Source organism: Olea europaea, chromosome 11, assembly GCF_002742605.1.
Source record: "Olea europaea var. sylvestris chromosome 11, O_europaea_v1, whole genome shotgun sequence".
Taxonomy (NCBI): Eukaryota; Viridiplantae; Streptophyta; class Magnoliopsida; order Lamiales; family Oleaceae; genus Olea; species Olea europaea.
In genome coordinates, this window is record NC_036247.1 from 24561569 (window position 1) to 24579961 (window position 18393).

An 18393-nucleotide genomic window follows, 5' to 3' on the forward strand; every position below is an offset into this window, starting at 1 on the left:
TTCGAGAAGACGATCGTGTAATGGGAGGGAGGGAGGGAGGGAGGGAGAGAGAGTACTGTGTGTAAAATAAAGATCCAGTTAGAAGTTTAATTAAACAGTGACCGCCCTTGATCAAGTTTCTGTTTGAATTAAATGTCTATAAATTATAATTAATAAGTCCAAATTACCACATTTGAAATTTAAACTAATCCACCTTATTCATGATAATTAGGGTGTGTTTGAGCCCCATTATTTGACATTATAATGAGATGGATAGTATTTTTTTTGAAAAATGAGTAATTGAAATTTTTTTGATTTACGTGTAATATTATTTTATTAAAAATTGTGTGGTTAAAAATAAGAGAGAGAAAATTTTAATTTAATGTAATAAGAAATAATGGGGCTCAAACGGGGGGCTTAGTCTATAATTATAGGTTTCTGGGTAATTTTTCTCTTAAGAATTTGTGTTCTTATAAAATTATATGAATGAATTGGAGTCCTTGTAAAATTCGACTTTACCATAATTTATCTTATAAATAGGGAGCTATACTTGGGCTCCGTGTATTGTTATCAAATATAGAGAAAGAGACGTCATAGGAAATAGGACTTATATTCTCCTGTAATTTTTTTTTATTTTTTTTAATCATAGGGAATTACTGCAGCTACGAGAAAGGAAGTAGTCTCACATTTAGGGGAATGTCTATAAATCTTGTGTGTTTTTGATTATTTATTTTCTTTCTTTGAATCAATTACTCTTGGTGGGATTGAACTAGAGTTTGTAATTCTCAATAGAATCATAAGCCCCATATATTAGGAAATTAATTTATATATATTAGCGTGAGATCTAAATGATATTTTTATAAAGTATTATCTTCGAAATTTAACGAATTACTAAATGCTTTATCCCCAATTTGGGAATAGCCAAAAATATTTATTATTCGAAATTATTAATTTATTAGGTATTAAATTATCGAATGTGTGTAGGATTGCCTATTGTATATATACGTTGTGTGCTTTGATATTAGATTTTATGCATGTATAATTTACTTTAACTAGCGGTCATTAATTAAATTCAAATGAAGAGACAATTGGCTTGCACTTAGGGGTTTCTTTAATAGCGCTCGAAGTGATTTCTTGTCCATCAATGCAAGTGAAAATAATGGTTCATCTAATTGGAAACAGGTCTCGAAGCAGCACATTATTACTTAAGGGTGGACAAAAATACCAAGTCAAACCAAATCGAGAGGTTTAGTCCAGTACTTCCTAATATTAAATTAGTAATAGGCAGTAAACTTAGAAATAAGTATTTATGGTTCGATTATCAAATCTAGACCTCAAATCTAAAAATTGAATTGATCATATTGTGCTTTTTTTTTTTTTTGGGTAGGAAAAATTTAAATGAATGTTCTCATTTTGTGTTGAGATTGAACCTTTTGTTCGAACTTGATACATTGTTCTTTTTTTTAGTCAATTAAAGTTTGGAATTACTTTATAAGATTGGTGTGCTGTTTCAAATACGAAGAACTTTGAAAACTCTAATTATGGAACGAATCGAACATTTCTAGTTTGATTCCATAATTCAAATTGAAACGGATGGTTTCATTTACATGATATTCAATACTTCTAGATTCAGTTTAGTTCTTTTTAGAATTGAACATCTCACCCAAAGGTCAAAGATGGTATTTCCAAGAATTAAAAGTTGAAGACTAAATTGCTAGAGAGCAAATAAAAAAAAGGTTGAACCCCAACCTTAAGGGTTCCCCATTGTCCCTACCTTGGAGTATCGTGAGAAAGGTAAATCGCAGGTTATGCCTCCAAGGGTACAGGGTGGAAGACTGCCTATATACTTGCACTTACCCAAGAGCCAAATCCATATTTTAGGATCCGAACCCTTGATGTGACAGTTTCAAGCAAAATTGGATTTCTCCACCCTCCCCTTTTACCACTTGGAGATGTGCCCTGGGGGCTACTAGAGAGCAAATAGATTCTATTGTTTGTTGCAAATTTCAACTTTTTTGTACTAATTAAATTTCCAATATGACCGCTGATTGGTTATTCATTATTTATCTGAAGAACTGCCTCTTTTTGGAGGGATGATTGCAAGTTGTACATTAGTGGTATCATCTTTTCTAAACTACAATCATAGCTATCCTACTTTCCAATTTTTATTAGGTTCCAATATTCTATTTAAACTTTTTCCTTAACCTTGCGTGTACATGTAATCGAAAAAAATTCTCTAGGAATAATGCAATCTATTTAAACGTGGCATTTAAGTGGTATTGATTGATATAATGTCTTGAAATATAGAAATATATATTTCATTTAAGATGACGTATCAATTAATATTATCTATACGTTTTATAATCCGCAATTTGGATAGAGTCATTCAAGTTAGTTTATTGATTAAATAACAATAATAAGAGTCTATTCCAAAATCTGTTGAGTTGAGATAACTTATTCAACTCGATATCGACTATCAAATAGAATGCCTTGTTAGAGGAAAGTTTACTTATGAAGGGGTTAGACTAATAAATGGTAGGTACTCTCTGGATACATAACTTCATTTAGAATTTAAAAATATATAACAGAACTCAATTACGTTAAGTACACGATTGTTGTTGAAAAAAGTTGTATTTAAAGTTGCCGTGGAGTATCTTCATGATTGATGCTTAAACAAATATTTTAATTGAGTCGTGTTGTGAATAATAGTTATTCCTCAATCAGAGAATTCAATGTCATCTAAACTAGTCATGATCACCACTAATAATGTATAGAATTGTTTTAATATTAATGATGAGTATGCATAACTAGTGAAGTTTAACATGAGTTTAGGTCAATCTATTTGTCAATGAAACAACTATTAGACTGTAAGGCCTTGTTTGATCTACATTATTTGAAAAAAATACATTTTTAAACAGTGATTTAACTTTATTTCAACCACACATTCTTCAATAAAATAATATTACACGTAAATTCAAAATTTTTACTTATTTTTTAACCACACATTTCCCATCAATATACTATTCAAAAATGTATTTTTTCCAAAGTCAATGGCTTTGCTTGGCTCTATTTGCCATGAGCTTGACATGAACAAGTTATTACGTGTACAATTTTTTTTAAAAATAAAAATATTATTAAGAGAATAACGAAGTTTGTTTATACTGTTTACCTGATAACATGCAATTTTGACATACTTCGTTGTAATAAAAAATGAGCATTTTATCATGTTCTAAGTATCATCAATGAAGTGTTTTGACGACCATGAGGAAGGTACGTGAGATATTTTCTAAGTTTGGGTTCCACGGTTGATTTGAGGTGGGACTGATTAACACAATATACATACTTATACACCTTAAACATGAGGTAGATTATGTTAGGCTTTTTCTTAAACCTTCATGGTATATTGATAGGTATCCGATGGGAGTCCTTAAGTGGACAAGTGACTTTACACTTGAGCAGGAGACTCTGATAGTTCCCGTGTTGGTATCATCCACTCTGCTTCCAATACATTTGTGTGCCAAAGGGTTACATTTTATTTTATCTAGGGCAATAGGAATAACTTTGAGGATCCATGAGGCCACCTTCGACTTAAGACAACCTAGTGAGACAAGGGTGTACATTGAGGTGAATTTGGGGCTTAAGTTGCCCGATAGGGTTTGGATTGAACGCGCTAGTAACCGTGGCTTCTGGCGGACAATTATTTATGAAAAGCCGTCAATTTTTTGCTTCTCTTATAAACACTTGGGGACATTTTTATGATCAGTGTAGTTCGGGTACATCTCCTGCTCCCCTTACAATTGTTGTGCCTTTCACTGTTCAAACCCCTATTACTAGGATTGACAAGGGTAAAGGTAAGGTGACTTTTGGAGCCGAGGAAACAGCGGGTGCCAGTTTCAGCAGTGCCTTTTGTGCTTCCCACTACTACTGTCGCATTTGTGACAGAGTTAACATCTACATTAGTAGTTTTTACCTTTATCCCTATCCTAGTTGATTCAGAAGTACCATTTATTCATTCAGTTGCTAAGCCAACTCCAAAGGCTCTTATCGAGGTGCCCACTTCTCCTATTATCACTTCCATAGCTCCTATTCACATCCCTACTACTGAGGTACCCCTTGAGCTAACACATATCAGTTCTCCACCATTGAAAACATAAATAGATGGTACACAATCAGCACATGGATCAAGTATAGGGACAGTTCCTCATACCACTATTGCTTAGGGGCTGTTAGCTAAGATCGACTTAGATGTGTCAAGCATAAGTTGATTAATCACTTTAAGAATGACCATGGCATGAAGGTTGGATCGACCCTAAGACTTGCCATTGATGACTTGGTTATCAAGCTCTTTGGTGAGAGACATTTTGTGAGTAAGACTCTTACACATACACCTTTACCTAATCCTTCTATCAAGGTTTCTACACAGAATAAGGTGAAAGAACATATACAGAGAGACATGGATGGCATGGGCCTTGTATACTGTGTGCAAAATGCAGACGAGAATGTACCTAAAGTCAGTGGGTCACTCTCCCATGCTCAAATGTTGCAGCACAGAGCTCCATGAGATCAGACGCACATGCAACTAGCACCATGAGATCAGATGCACCTACTTTTCATCCTACATTCAGTGCACCATCACCCAGACAACATTTTTCAACCAGACGAGCCCCTTCTCACAGGAAAGACCCCTCTCCAACGATCCGAAAATGTTTTAGACCAGATGTATGACCCAATCGATGTCTATGTACTACCACCCAAAAGTTTGCCCTCAAGAGCACCTTTGAGTAGTTTACATTAGTTTTCTAGAGTATCGTGAGAAAGGTAAATCGCAGGTTATGCCTCCAAGGGTACAGGGTGGAAGACTGCCTATATACTTGCACTTACCCAAGAGCCAAATCCATATTTTAGAATCCGAACCCTTGATGTGACAATTTCAAGCAAAATTGGATTTCTCCACCCTCCCCTTTTACCACTTGGAGATGTGCCCTGGGGGCTACTAGAGAGCAAATAGATTCTATTGTTTGTTGCAAATTTCAACTTTTTTGTACTAACTAAATTTCCAATATGACCGCTGATTGGTTATTCATTATTTATCTGAAGAACTGCCTCTTTTTGGAGGGATGATTGCAAGTTGTACATTAGTGGTATCATCTTTTCTAAACTACAATCATAGCTATCCTACTTTCCAATTTTTATTAGGTTCCAATATTCTATTTAAACTTTTTCCTTAACCTTGCGTGTACATGTAATCGAAAAAAATTCTCTAGGAATAATGCAATCTATTTAAACGTGGCATTTAAGTGGTATTGATTGATATAATGTCTTGAAATATAGAAATATATATTTCATTTAAGATGACGTATCAATTAATATTATCTATACGTTTTATAATCCGCAATTTGGATAGAGTCATTCAAGTTAGTTTATTGATTAAATAACAATAATAAGAGTCTATTCCAAAATCTGTTGAGTTGAGATAACTTATTCAACTCGATATCGACTATCAAATAGAATGCCTTGTTAGAGGAAAGTTTACTTATGAAGGGGTTAGACTAATAAATGGTAGGTACTCTCTGGATACATAACTTCATTTAGAATTTAAAAATATATAACAGAACTCAATTACGTTAAGTACACGATTGTTGTTGAAAAAAGTTGTATTTAAAGTTGCCGTGGAGTATCTTCATGATTGATGCTTAAACAAATATTTTAATTGAGTCGTGTTGTGAATAATAGTTATTCCTCAATCAGAGAATTCAATGTCATCTAAACTAGTCATGATCACCACTAATAATGTATAGAATTGTTTTAATATTAATGATGAGTATGCATAACTAGTGAAGTTTAACATGAGTTTAGGTCAATCTATTTGTCAATGAAACAACTATTAGACTGTAAGGCCTTGTTTGATCTACATTATTTGAAAAAAATACATTTTTAAACAGTGATTTAACTTTATTTCAACCACACATTCTTCAATAAAATAATATTACACGTAAATTCAAAATTTTTACTTATTTTTTAACCACACATTTCCCATCAATATACTATTCAAAAATGTATTTTTTCCAAAGTCAATGGCTTTGCTTGGCTCTATTTGCCATGAGCTTGACATGAACAAGTTATTACGTGTACAATTTTTTTTAAAAATAAAAATATTATTAAGAGAATAACGAAGTTTGTTTATACTGTTTACCTGATAACATGCAATTTTGACATACTCATAGTATATTTAGTTATTGCTTTCACCTCCTCAAAAAACCTTCAAGAAATCAATTTTTTCTTGAAAGTTTTTGAAGAATCGAAATCAATAATTAAATGTACTTTGAATCATACGGGTTGAATGATTTCTCTTTAAATTGATTTGTTAACGTACTTAAATAGCAGTGTTTCTCATTTTGACTTCATGTGTTTGGTCGAACACTTCATTGACGATACTTGTTTAACTTATGGAATGTATTGTGTTGTGTGTATGTAATTGTAACATAATTGTGGAGAGTAGAAGAATTGTAGAATGTAAATAAGTAAATTATTGTCAAGTGAGTAATGAATGGATTAGGAATTTTAAAAATTAGAATGACATAGAGTATAAAAGAGAGATTGTAGATTTTGTTGTGAGAAAAAAGATCTAAAGTGAAGTATTTATAGATGAAAAATAGTTTTAAAAAATCAGAGACCAAAGATCTCTTCGGAAGTTTTGTGACCGTTTTTAAACAAAAATTTCAAAAGATTTTGAAAGTGACCAAACGGTCACTTTTATTATTATTATTATTATTATTATTTAAAATTTTTTTTTGGGTGAAAAAGTGATCATTTGGTCACTCTATTATGGTGAGCCACAAGCCAAGCTCGTCAAACTTGGCGAGCTGAGCTTGGGCTCGTCCAGAGCAATCCATGGACCAAGCATTTCCAAGCCAAGTCGACATGTCAATGAGCTACTTGGCTTGATTGGCATCATTAGGTGCAATATTCTGCCGTTGTTATCTTTGGATTGGAAAATAAACCACATTGCTTTTAATTATAATTAGGATAGAATACTTATCTTGATTAAGCAAAAAGGTCTTAAATGGGTTTTTGTGATTATATTATATATAATCAAAAGCTTACACCATTCACACATATAAAGAAATGATATGTTAAACATTATTCCTTAGCTTTTGTTAAGTAAATATATTAATTAATTAGTGGATAAGTTTATAGTGTGTCTTAGGAATAAAATGATCATGTACCCATTAATTGATGTGCCCCTCTCCTATTTAAGAGTGAACAACTCCAAATTTCACACATATTTATTTCGATATATAGTACACCATGCATATTTATAGATATTATTAATGGTTTACTCGTTTTTCACCTTGATGTACACTCTCTTTATTTTTACTATTTGATGCTATCAAAAATCGCGCATAATCACTATTTATTAATAAAATGTAGGAATGGATGGATTAAACAAGCGAGTGTACTAAAGGAGAAAAAACTTCAATGGAAAGGTTTTATATGCATGATCGCCTAAAGTATCATAATTTGAATTATTCCTAGTTCAGGGTATCATGATTTCATTGGACGATCCTACTATATCAGCATATAGAACCATCCAACTATACTATATAGACGGAAAATGTTCAAAAAAAAAAAAAAAAAAGGATGCAAATTTAATCATTTTTTACATCCACAAGAGGCAAATTGTGAATTTAAAATTTTCTATTGGAATAAAATTTGAATTTAAATCATTCGAAATGTAAATAAAGATGCGAAAGTAATTTTGAAAATATCAATTCACATTCATGCTCTTATCGATTTCTAATCTTCAATAAAGTTAAGAAAAGAGATGGAGAGAGAATGAGAGAGAGAAAGTGAAAAAGAGGCAATAATGCTATGTAGGATAGCAGACAGATTGTTGCTTTTTGGGTACTTGGAAGAATAAAATGCTGTCTCTACGAGGATTGGCGTGGCATTATTTCTCTCTCTATAAAATTTCAGATCATGCACATCGTATCTGTACACATTTATATGCGAACAACAAATGATAAACACAAAATAATAGTATTACTTTCTCTGTTCTCTCTCTTTGCACACTGTCTTCTTTCCGTAACTTTTCACTTTACTGCTTTTTTTGAATTTCTGCTGTCTCTGTCTCTCATTCAAACACAAAAAAGAAGAACCAATTAATCTCTTTCTTTACCCAGAAATAAATATTAAAGAAAGAGCACTCTAATTTGAGTTCACATGACACAAAGAATTATGGGTCCCTCGTTTTAATTCCAATTTGCATGAAAACCCACAGACTAAAATGAGTAATTGTTCAAGACAAACAAATGTGTGGATTGTTCTTTCTTATTCTTCAGCCTTTTTAAATTATTGGAGCTAACTTATCTGGTAGAATAATTAAAAGTAACTTTTATGTTTATTCTGCTAGAAATATACAACTCTTATTATTTGGAGGGGTGAAACAGAAGGGAAAAAGCCTAAAAATCTATACAATACCCACCCCACCCCACCCCACCCCACCCCACCCCAGTAATCAACTTCATTATTTATATATCTATTTGAGGCGGTGTGATATCACTTGAAAATCTTGGCCATTTTCTAGACACTCTCAATATTGCCTCAGCTAATATAAACAAGAAACCAGAACCAGGTTTCTTTATAGTCTGAAGAAATTATACAGTGATTACTGAAGAAAAATTGTGGGGTTGGGTTATAATTTAAGGGGGAAGAGAAGGGTATAAGAAAAAAGAGAGAAGATTTAGTTGAGTTTGTGAAGAAGATAAGGAGTTTTCAATCCAAGAGGGGGTTTTGGGGGTGGAGTGTGGGCTAAGTTATGCGTGCAGGAGCTTGTGCATTGCAACAGACCCTCTCATTGGAGGCTGCTTCAGTCTTGAAGCACTCTCTCAGCCTAGCAAGGCGGCGTGGCCACGCTCAGGTCACTCCTCTTCATGTCGCCGCCACCTTGCTGAGCTCAAGAGTCAGTATTCTCCGGCGAGCCTGTCTCAAATCTCAGCCTCATCAAGCTTCTCATCCTCTTCAATGCAGAGCCCTTGAGCTTTGCTTCAACGTGGCCCTCAACCGTCTCCCGGCCACTCCTGGCCCGCTTCTCCACGGCCAGCCTTCGCTTTCCAATGCACTGATTGCTGCACTCAAAAGGGCACAGGCACACCAGAGGAGGGGTTGTTTAGAGCAGCAACAACAGCAACCACTTATAGCCATTAAAGTAGAACTGGAACAACTTATTCTGTCAATCTTGGATGACCCTAGTGTCAGTCGAGTTATGAGAGAAGCTGGTTTCTCCAGCACTGCAGTGAAAAACAATTTAGAGGATTCTTCAGTTTCATCCGTATTTCAGTGTTACAACACCTCTGGTGGGATCTACTCAACACCAAGCTCTCCTCCAACTGAAACCCACAGAGAACTCACCAACCCCACCAGTTTCTTGCATTCGCATTTTCTTTCTTACTCTCCCGAGCCAAACCCTCTTTTCTTTTCCCCTCAAAAGAAACCTTTGAGCAATTATTTTTCCGATGCATCTCTATCTTCTTTAAAGGACGACGTAAAGGTTGTTCTCGATGTTTTCCTGAGGAAGAAACGAAGAAACGCAGTCATAATTGGTGATTCTTTATCCATAACCGAAGGTCTCGTTTCAGAACTGATGAGTAAAATGGAGCGAGGTGATATTCCTGAGGAGATGAAACCAGCCCACTTCATCAAATTCCAGTTTTCATCAGTACCTGTCAGGCTCATGAAGATAGAAGAAGTGAAGATGAGTATTACAGACCTGAAAAGGAAGGTTGAATCTGTAGCACCAGGTGGTGGTGTCATTATCTATGCAGGCGACTTGAAATGGACTATTGACCCTGGTTCTGTTGAGAGAGAGCCTAAGGAAGAATCTGGTTCTAATCCAGTTGATTATTTAGTTGCTGAGATTGGAAAATTGATTTCTTGGTTCAACAATTCAAGCACAAGGGTATGGTTAATGACTACTGCAAATTACCAGACCTATATAAAATGCCAAATGAAGCAGCCCCCACTGGATCTTCAATGGGATCTTCAACCAGTTTCTGTTCCATCTGGTGGATTAGGATTGAGTCTCAATGCTGCTACGAGGTTAGCCAATTCAATTTTCTTCTTACTTATTTGTTAATTAGTGCCTCTAAATGTGTAAAAGAAGTAGATCATATTTGGTTAGTCTGTATTAAAGCTTTTCATTTGGATCCTCTTGTTTTTTAGTTCAAATTAGGTTGTCTGAACTCTGTGAACAAGACCAGTGCGTGACAGTGAAAAAGTAATATCCGACCTTTATCACTTTCTTGCTTTGTTTGTCTGTTAAGGCTGATAATGTTTTCTATTAGTTTGACTGAACATTTTGTTAAATGAAAAGATGGATTTTGGCACCAAAATTTAAGGGTTTCTTGTTTGAATATGAGGGCATGACCAAATTTTATTTTCACTTCACTCATATAATTGATAATGATGTTCTAGATCTACTAATGAATTTACATAGGCAACTTCAAAATTATAGAGTACAAGATTTACTTGTGTAATTGCATTATTGTTTTTGGCAGTTTGAGAGATTCAAAAATTAGCTTCTCACCAGTATTAGAAAAGGAGTCATTCTCAGGAGTGGAAGAAGATGTGCTGAATTGCTGCCCAGAATGTACCTCCAAATATGAAAAAGAAGTTGGCTTCTATAGCCAGCAGAAATCTTCTGTGCACTCAAACTCTTGCAAGAACACAGAAAATGGTTCAGCACAATTGCCTTTCTGGCTTAAACTGCGTGGCAACGACAAACCCGAGAAGGTAGTACTTAATTATTTTTTCTATCAATTCACTATAAGATTATAATTTGGCTTAAGATTTAATTATTTTAGTTTAAATTTTCAGGATGATTTGACAGAATTGAGGAGAAAATGGAACAGATTGTGCCATAATCTTCACCAAGGGAGGCATAATCAGAATAACATCAGCTCTATTGTTAGCAATCAGGGATACCTTGGGAGGAATTATCCCTACAATTTATCATATCCGTGTTTTCCAAATCAGAATAGCATCTTTACTGAGTCGAAATTACTGTCATTCTCTGATCCAATCGTGAATCCTAATCAAAGTGTTAGTCCATTCCCTCGTTTTAGAAGACAGAAATCGTGCCATATCGAGTTTAGTTTAAGCAATGGAAGTCCCAAACATCAGTCGGTAGAACCAAATTTGGATTCGCTTAAAAGCACGGACAGTAAGGAAGTTAAAATCACCCTCGGCCTAGGGAATTCCTTGTTTACTGATGCAGTAACAAATGAGAAAACGGAATTGCGTAATGTGTTGGAAGGAAATGTGCCTTGGCAATCAGAAGCCATCGCTTCCATTGTAGGAACACTGATGGATTCTAGAGGAGTAAACGAAGATACATGGTTATTTATTCAGGGAAATGACTCAATAGGAAAAAGAAGACTGGCTGTTGGAATAGCACAATCAATGTTTGGTTCTTCTGACTTGCTTTTGTGCATGAACATGAGAAAGAATACGAATACACCGACTCAGAACCGTGAAAGGCTCGAAAAGGCCCTGAGAAATCAAGATAAGATTGTCATTCTAGTCGAAGACATTGATCATGCTGATACTGAGTTGGTTAAGTTTCTTGATGAACGGTTTGAGACACCGGATAAGAAAGGGAGAGATTCTACTCGTGTTGTTTTCATCTTAACTGAGGGTGATTCTCCAAGATATGAAAATGCGGACTCTGTAATTCAGATGAAACTGGTCGTCAAAGAACCCGCTGTCTCTTCAGGGATGCCTAATCTTAATCACAAGCGTAAAGAGGAATGGGATTCGCCTAATTACATAACAAAGTGTCCTAGAAACAGTGAAATGGAAGTTGCCTCTCCAGAGGATACTGAAAATGAGAAAAGGGACTTCTTCAAGAAACAGTTAATCTCCAATATCCTCGACCTCAACATCAAAGCTGACGAGGACGAAGAGAGTGAAGGCAAACTGTTGAGACAGTTCAGCCCCATTTCAAGTAACTCAACTCGCGAAACAACAATTTGTCAACAAATCCCCTTAAGGTTCATCGAAAAGATCAAAAACCGTTATGTTTTCAATACAAAATCCGATCAAGACGAGCAAGTTAGAGAAATGTTCTTGTCCAAATTCAAGAGTTCTTTTCAAGAGGCTTGTGGAAATAAGAACCAGTGTTGTTTCGTCATGGAGGAAATGGTGTTGAAAGAAGTTTTGAGAGGGTGTGGCTTATTCCTAAATAGCTTATTTGAACAATGGCTAAAAGACATTTTTCAAACAAGCTTGGTAATGAATGATAGTGCAAGTAAAGAGAGTGTTAGCGTTAGGCTCTGTTTAGGAGGGAAAGGAGAGGGGGGTTCTGCAAAGGATGGATTCATGGGCACTTGTCTTCCTAAAAGGATCCAACTTTGTTTCATAGGTTAAAAGATGCTGTAAAATCCTGTTCTTTAGCATGTAATGAAAGTTTTCTTGGTAATGAATGATAGTGCAAGTAAAGAGAGTGTTAGCGTTAGGCTCTGTTTAGGAGGGAAAGGAGAGGGGGGTTCTGCAAAGGATGGATTCATGGGCACTTGTCTTCCTAAAAGGATCCAACTTTGTTTCATAGGTTAAAAGATGCTGTAAAATCCTGTTCTTTAGCATGTAATGAAAGTTTTTAATAGAATGTCTGGTTTGTTTTCAGCTTTCGCAGTTTTCCCATCAGAACACCAAGATGGCACACTTGGACAGTACTAAAGAAGAAGAAGAAACTAAAAACTCATCTATCATATCTTCCAACATTGTCCAGCATATCAAACATATCGTTAAAGGATCTCCTGGGCTAAATAAACTTGATGTCGACTAGATTAGTCTTATCTCACTGATTCATCAAAACACAAAGCATATTAACGTTTATTATGTCGCCCAACATTGTCTAATACTACGCAGCATACATGTCGTCAAGGGTTCTCCTTTTTGTTCTGGCATCTAAAAGAAAATTGCGTATCAAACTGTCGAGAAACTTAAAACATGTGCTGAATAATCTCGATGTCGACTACATAAATCTTATCTCACCATACAAGAATCTTAAAAATTGCTAAAAAATCTCGAGGTCATCTGCTGGGAGTTTCGGATTTAATACCGATATTTTAGCAACAAATCCAATAAATCTAAGTGTAGTGATTGGTGTATTGATCTTTTCTTGGAAAGGGAGTGTGTGAGTTGTTTATTTCAAGAATAGGCTGGATCCAACCAACTGGACCTTTTTTCTCTATAACTAGGAAAGAGAGGTGCATGATCTTGCGAATTACTTCTGAAGAAATTAATAAATTATATGTAAGAACCATAGCATTTCATGAGGTCGACTCCATAAATCTTATCTCGTTATTCTTCCAGACGATCCTTGCTGAAATAGAAAGGAAAATAATTTGTTAAACTGCAATGAGCATCTGGAAAGGGGGAACGAAGTAGGATTACATGATTACAGATGTAGCATATACATTAATATATTGTAAGTCACAAAGTGAAGCAAAATGGGAGGATTTTGATATATAGAGGATGTGGAATTCACTAGCCACAAAGGTTTCTTAAGGGCCCTTTCATAAATAATATTATCCTAATTACAATTAGTGACCCAAAAGTATTATTTATCCTTAATAATTGATATGCAATTAATTACCATTCATATGAACATCATTACAACACGAAAAGAACAAATGAATGCAAATTTCATTCCTATATACACAATAATTTATACTGTTTTCTCCACCATATGACAATGGTACTTTTTTTCTTCATATTCTTTTTGAATCTGTATGATTACTTTGACTGAAAAGGGCTCATCAAGAACAAAAAAATATGATTTCTTCAAGCGGCGGAAGTGGGGTTTGTCTCACCATATGATGGAGAAAGAAAATGATTTCAGTCTTGACAATAAAAAACTGTATATCAAGAAAAAAAAGACGACTTATCATAAAGGAATGATTCATCACATAATCGCCCACTGATCATGTTCTGTTGGTGGTTGTACATAATTAACTTGGTACATGACCAGTTTACTAAATTCTTGATCGACAACATTTAAATTCGACGCCCTAAATATAAATGTAAATTTAGTGCCAACAGACCATGTAATATAAGTCACTTCATTGCACAGCTAGACAAGAACTAATCATCATATGTCCAGTATGCAGCTAGATTGTACGAAATATTGTAGTACAAAAAAACGATTCATTAGAGATTAGAAAAACGATTAAGATGTAAGAAATGCAGCGCGAGTCCTTGGTACAAGTCGTGCATCACAGCAATAACGAAAAAGAGAAACGGAAAGATGAAAAAGAGTTAGAGCATCATTCTTTAAAAACTAAGAGTCGAATCCAAAGAAAGATGAACGAAAGCTTGAAATAATACATGCATTAGGTCAAGTATGAAAATTAGAGTTCTTACAGAAGGGGGATGGAAAGTGAAAAACTACACATTAGGAAGGTAAAACTAGCTACTTCATAAGCACAAAAACATACACATACGTTTCCTTTTGGGCTATGCGTGGTGGCATGAAGAAATTCCACCAGTCTTGTTCATGTAATATATTGGAAAAATCAAATAAAAAGTTGCTCTGGTGGAATTTTACAAAGAATTAGGAGGGTCATACTAATGAAGAGTGATCCTCCATAGATAAATTTGATCTCTTCAAGAATCATGTAATTCTGCAATCCAACAATGGCAGAGACCACCTCCCATCAAAAGCTTTCAACCCAAAGATAACTGATGTCAATTTTATGCCTGCAAGTATACAAACCGTAACAAGTAATAGTGGATGTAAGAATCCGGGTTGTCAATCCCACAAGAACTATATTCTAGCACTTAATTCAATTTTTTTTAACCACTATTTGATGAAATAAAAACTTGTAGGATTTGAGTTTTAGTTTAAATACGAGAAAATAAGTGAATGCACATACGATTGGTTTGAAAATCAAATTATGAATGGACGTTAGGGGAGAATAATTTCACCTATTGCTCACCTTTACAATTTAAATCAAGACTCTTTCCAAACGTAGTGTTTGATTGAATTATCCTATTGTATTCAATTTACCCCTCTCGAGTTGTTTTTGAGTCTATTTAACTAATTCACTTCCATATCTCTATGCGAATCGTGCTTAGTTAAACGAGTTCTTTGTCCTCGAAATCAATTATGATCGCAATAATTAGTATATGTATCTCTACTCATTATACCAATTTACCGAATTTTACTATATGGTCTAAATCCTAAATTTATATCTCTATTCGTAAAGAATTCATAAACTCATCAAATTAGTAATTAAGTAATTTAATGCATTCAATCTATAGTAAAATCAACACATGAAAGAATGAAGAACAAGAATTTTAAATAAATTATATAAAGGGTTCCAAATGGATTATATTATTCGCCCTAACAACAATTTTAACTATTCATAATGAAAAAAGAAAAAGAAAAATATTAATTGTCATAGAATACATCACCGAATTTTGCATTAAAAATGTAGAAGAAAAAATAGATCTTATACCAAGAATCTCTTCCTCTTTCAATTGATACTCTACACAGTGAATTCCTCGATGTTTTTCTCCCTTAAAATCTTCCTTTGATTTTCCAATAGTGTTTTCTTGCCTCTCAATGTGTAAATCCCTCTTCAAAAGTGTGAGAAATTTGTAGTTATAGGTGCCTCCTCGTGTGTGCAAAAAGTAGGGTTTTTATGGACTTCAAAATGGGCAAAAAAAATGCACCCTAGACGCACCCAGGCAGTGCCTCTGGGCCACCTCCGGATAAAAAATTTTGGCTGTGCTTCCTTTAGTATTTTTATTAAAAATTTTTCTCTCAATGTCTGATTGAAACGATTCAAGATGTGTTAGAAAGTTAATTCAAAAGGCTACAATTTTGATTCAGACATCATTCTCAAATTTGATCATTTACTATATCAAAAATGGGTCTTAATATGAGGCTGAAACCGATACATAACTTTTTTCAATTGAAAATTGATATGTGATCATACTTTGTTTATGTTTTATCCCTTTGACATCTTTCTTTATCCAATTGATTTTGAGCATTCTTGCATCTTTATTATAAGGTCCGACACAACTTTTGAGTATTTGCATTTCAGTCCTTAAACTTTGGATCTCTTACAACTTAGTCATTTTTTTTTCAATTTTGCCCACTTTTGATTCTTCCAATTTTTTGTATCATCATTGAATTTTACCTATTCAACACTAAATGCAACAATTTAGACCATAATTCATCCGAAAATCAATTAATAGCATGTTTGAGCCACATTATTTCAAAAAATATATTTTTAAACAGTTATTTGACATCATTTTAACCATACATTCTTCAATAAAATAATATTACACGCAGATCAAAATATTTTCCTTATTTTCACTATTCAAGAATGCATTATTACCAAAATAATGTGACTCAAACACCCCCTAAATATCATTGTTTTAAAGCTTTGAAAAAGTGTATAAAATACACTTATCAATAACCTAGCAGTCCAAGAGAAGGGCAATGAGAATGGTGAAATTTGAAGGTACAATCATGTTGAATGCTGATCATAAATTCTGAGCTGAAGGCAAAAATTGTACATAATACAAAAACTGATTTAGGCCACCATTATTATTAAAGTCCGAAATATGATAGATTCGATAAGGTATGCATTTCAATGAAGAGTATCACTTCCAAAGAAAATTATATAGAACCATCATGTGAAAAATTCTTTGGATTGTGAACAAAACTGGCAAGTCGGAAAGACCATGCTACTTTCGTCTTTATCTGAATTGATGGGTTTTCTCATAACTTACACAGCTATTCCTCAATTTACTTGGTGGTATCATAAAAGACTATACGACAATGTGATTTTATAAAAGGAGCACATTATATAGCAAAAATTGAAAAAAAGGACAAGAACATTAATCACAGATTCCCATTACTAGTCTGCAAAAAGGAGATTAATAAAAATTTAGAATGATATGTGTGACGACCTGAATTCTAAAGTTCGAGTGCCACTAAAATCGTATGTTGAACATCATATTGCACTTTCAAAAGCTTGAAATTTATTTAAATAACACCATGAAATTGTAAGGGTCAATACATAAAATTTTGATGTCAACATAAAATAAAATACTAGAAGCTTAGCAATCTTAATATCAAACCAATAATTAAATAAGTTATTAAATAAATAAAAAATAAGCTTGTGGGTTTCTTTCACTTGCCACCTAGCCCTCTCATGCCTTAATTGTCACGAACCATCAATTTTTTGAAAGGTGATAAAGGGGGGTGAGGATGTGAAACAAAATCTCAATAAGCATATAAATATATAGATTAATATTGTACAAAATTTAAGGAACTTCATACATACATACACACACAATGAGACATGAAAATCTATATCGAATATAGGTGGTATGAAACTTTCACGCATAGCGCTACTATATTCCGATCCAAACTTAGAACATACATAAAGGACCTCATAATCACTTTTCCAAAAATCCAACGTACGCATAAAATCTCATTAAAAAAAATACTTATAAACTTTCCATATCTTATGAAAATGATAAGAGAAATACTAGAATATTTGAGACTTCAACTCTTGATTCACGTACTAAAAAATATATTATTTGTATTTGTGTGTATTTTCACGGTGAAATGAATGTACTTGAAAATGAGACATATGATGCTTATTTATAGAGTCATTATGCTTTGAGAGTTCTAATTCAATTGAACTTTGAATCTTAAAAGTGATAAAATCTTATCATTATCTCAATCATATTTCAGCTAATGGAATAAGATAATGAATTAAAAAAAAAAATCATCTCCATAATTTCTAAAATTAAATAAAGTATTGATAAAATCAAAATGTTATCTCTATGATTTAAATATTTCAATTTTATTTGAACGGGATAAATTTGAAACGTTATATCAATTATCTTTTAGTATTAAACAAAATATAAATAAAATTAAAGTATTATTTTAATAGGAATTTGATTTTATCTCAAAAGAGATAAAATTAAAACATTATCTCCCTTATTTAATTAAAATAAAATAAAATTTTAACAACTTGGGTTTAAGCCCAAAAAGAAAAATAAAACAAAAAGGTGTGGGCTATAATTTCACATAATGGGCTTCCAAGTGATTGGTCGGGCTAAAATATTAGTCGTGTCTTCCTTTTTTTTTTTTTTTGGGGCAAACCTAAATTAATAAAATTAGGCCATAGGTATGGGTATTACAATATGATTTCCCCTTTCTGATGAAATTCAACAAGGCACATCATCAACTAAGAAGGGAACCTAAAGGGACGATAAAATTCAAAACCTTGACATCAGCATGTTTTTTATATCAAGGTTTGTGCATATATGCATATTTGTATTTGAACCTAAGTGCCAAAAAAAAAAAAAAATCAAAAATACAAC

The 18393-nt window shown here is 33.6% G+C and overlaps 1 protein-coding gene across 1 annotated transcript; it reads left to right on the top strand.

The window, feature by feature from the left end:
• The first annotated feature begins 8533 nt into the window (after positions 1 to 8533).
• On the top strand, positions 8534 to 12660 carry LOC111403836 (protein SMAX1-LIKE 4-like). Its single transcript, XM_023032464.1, has 4 exons — positions 8534 to 10077; positions 10536 to 10770; positions 10855 to 12267; positions 12454 to 12660. Exons 1-4 carry the CDS (start codon positions 8798 to 8800, stop codon positions 12589 to 12591), a joined length of 3066 nt encoding a protein of 1021 aa, XP_022888232.1. The 5' UTR covers positions 8534 to 8797; the 3' UTR covers positions 12592 to 12660.
• Positions 12661 to 18393: the final 5733 nt, after the last annotated feature.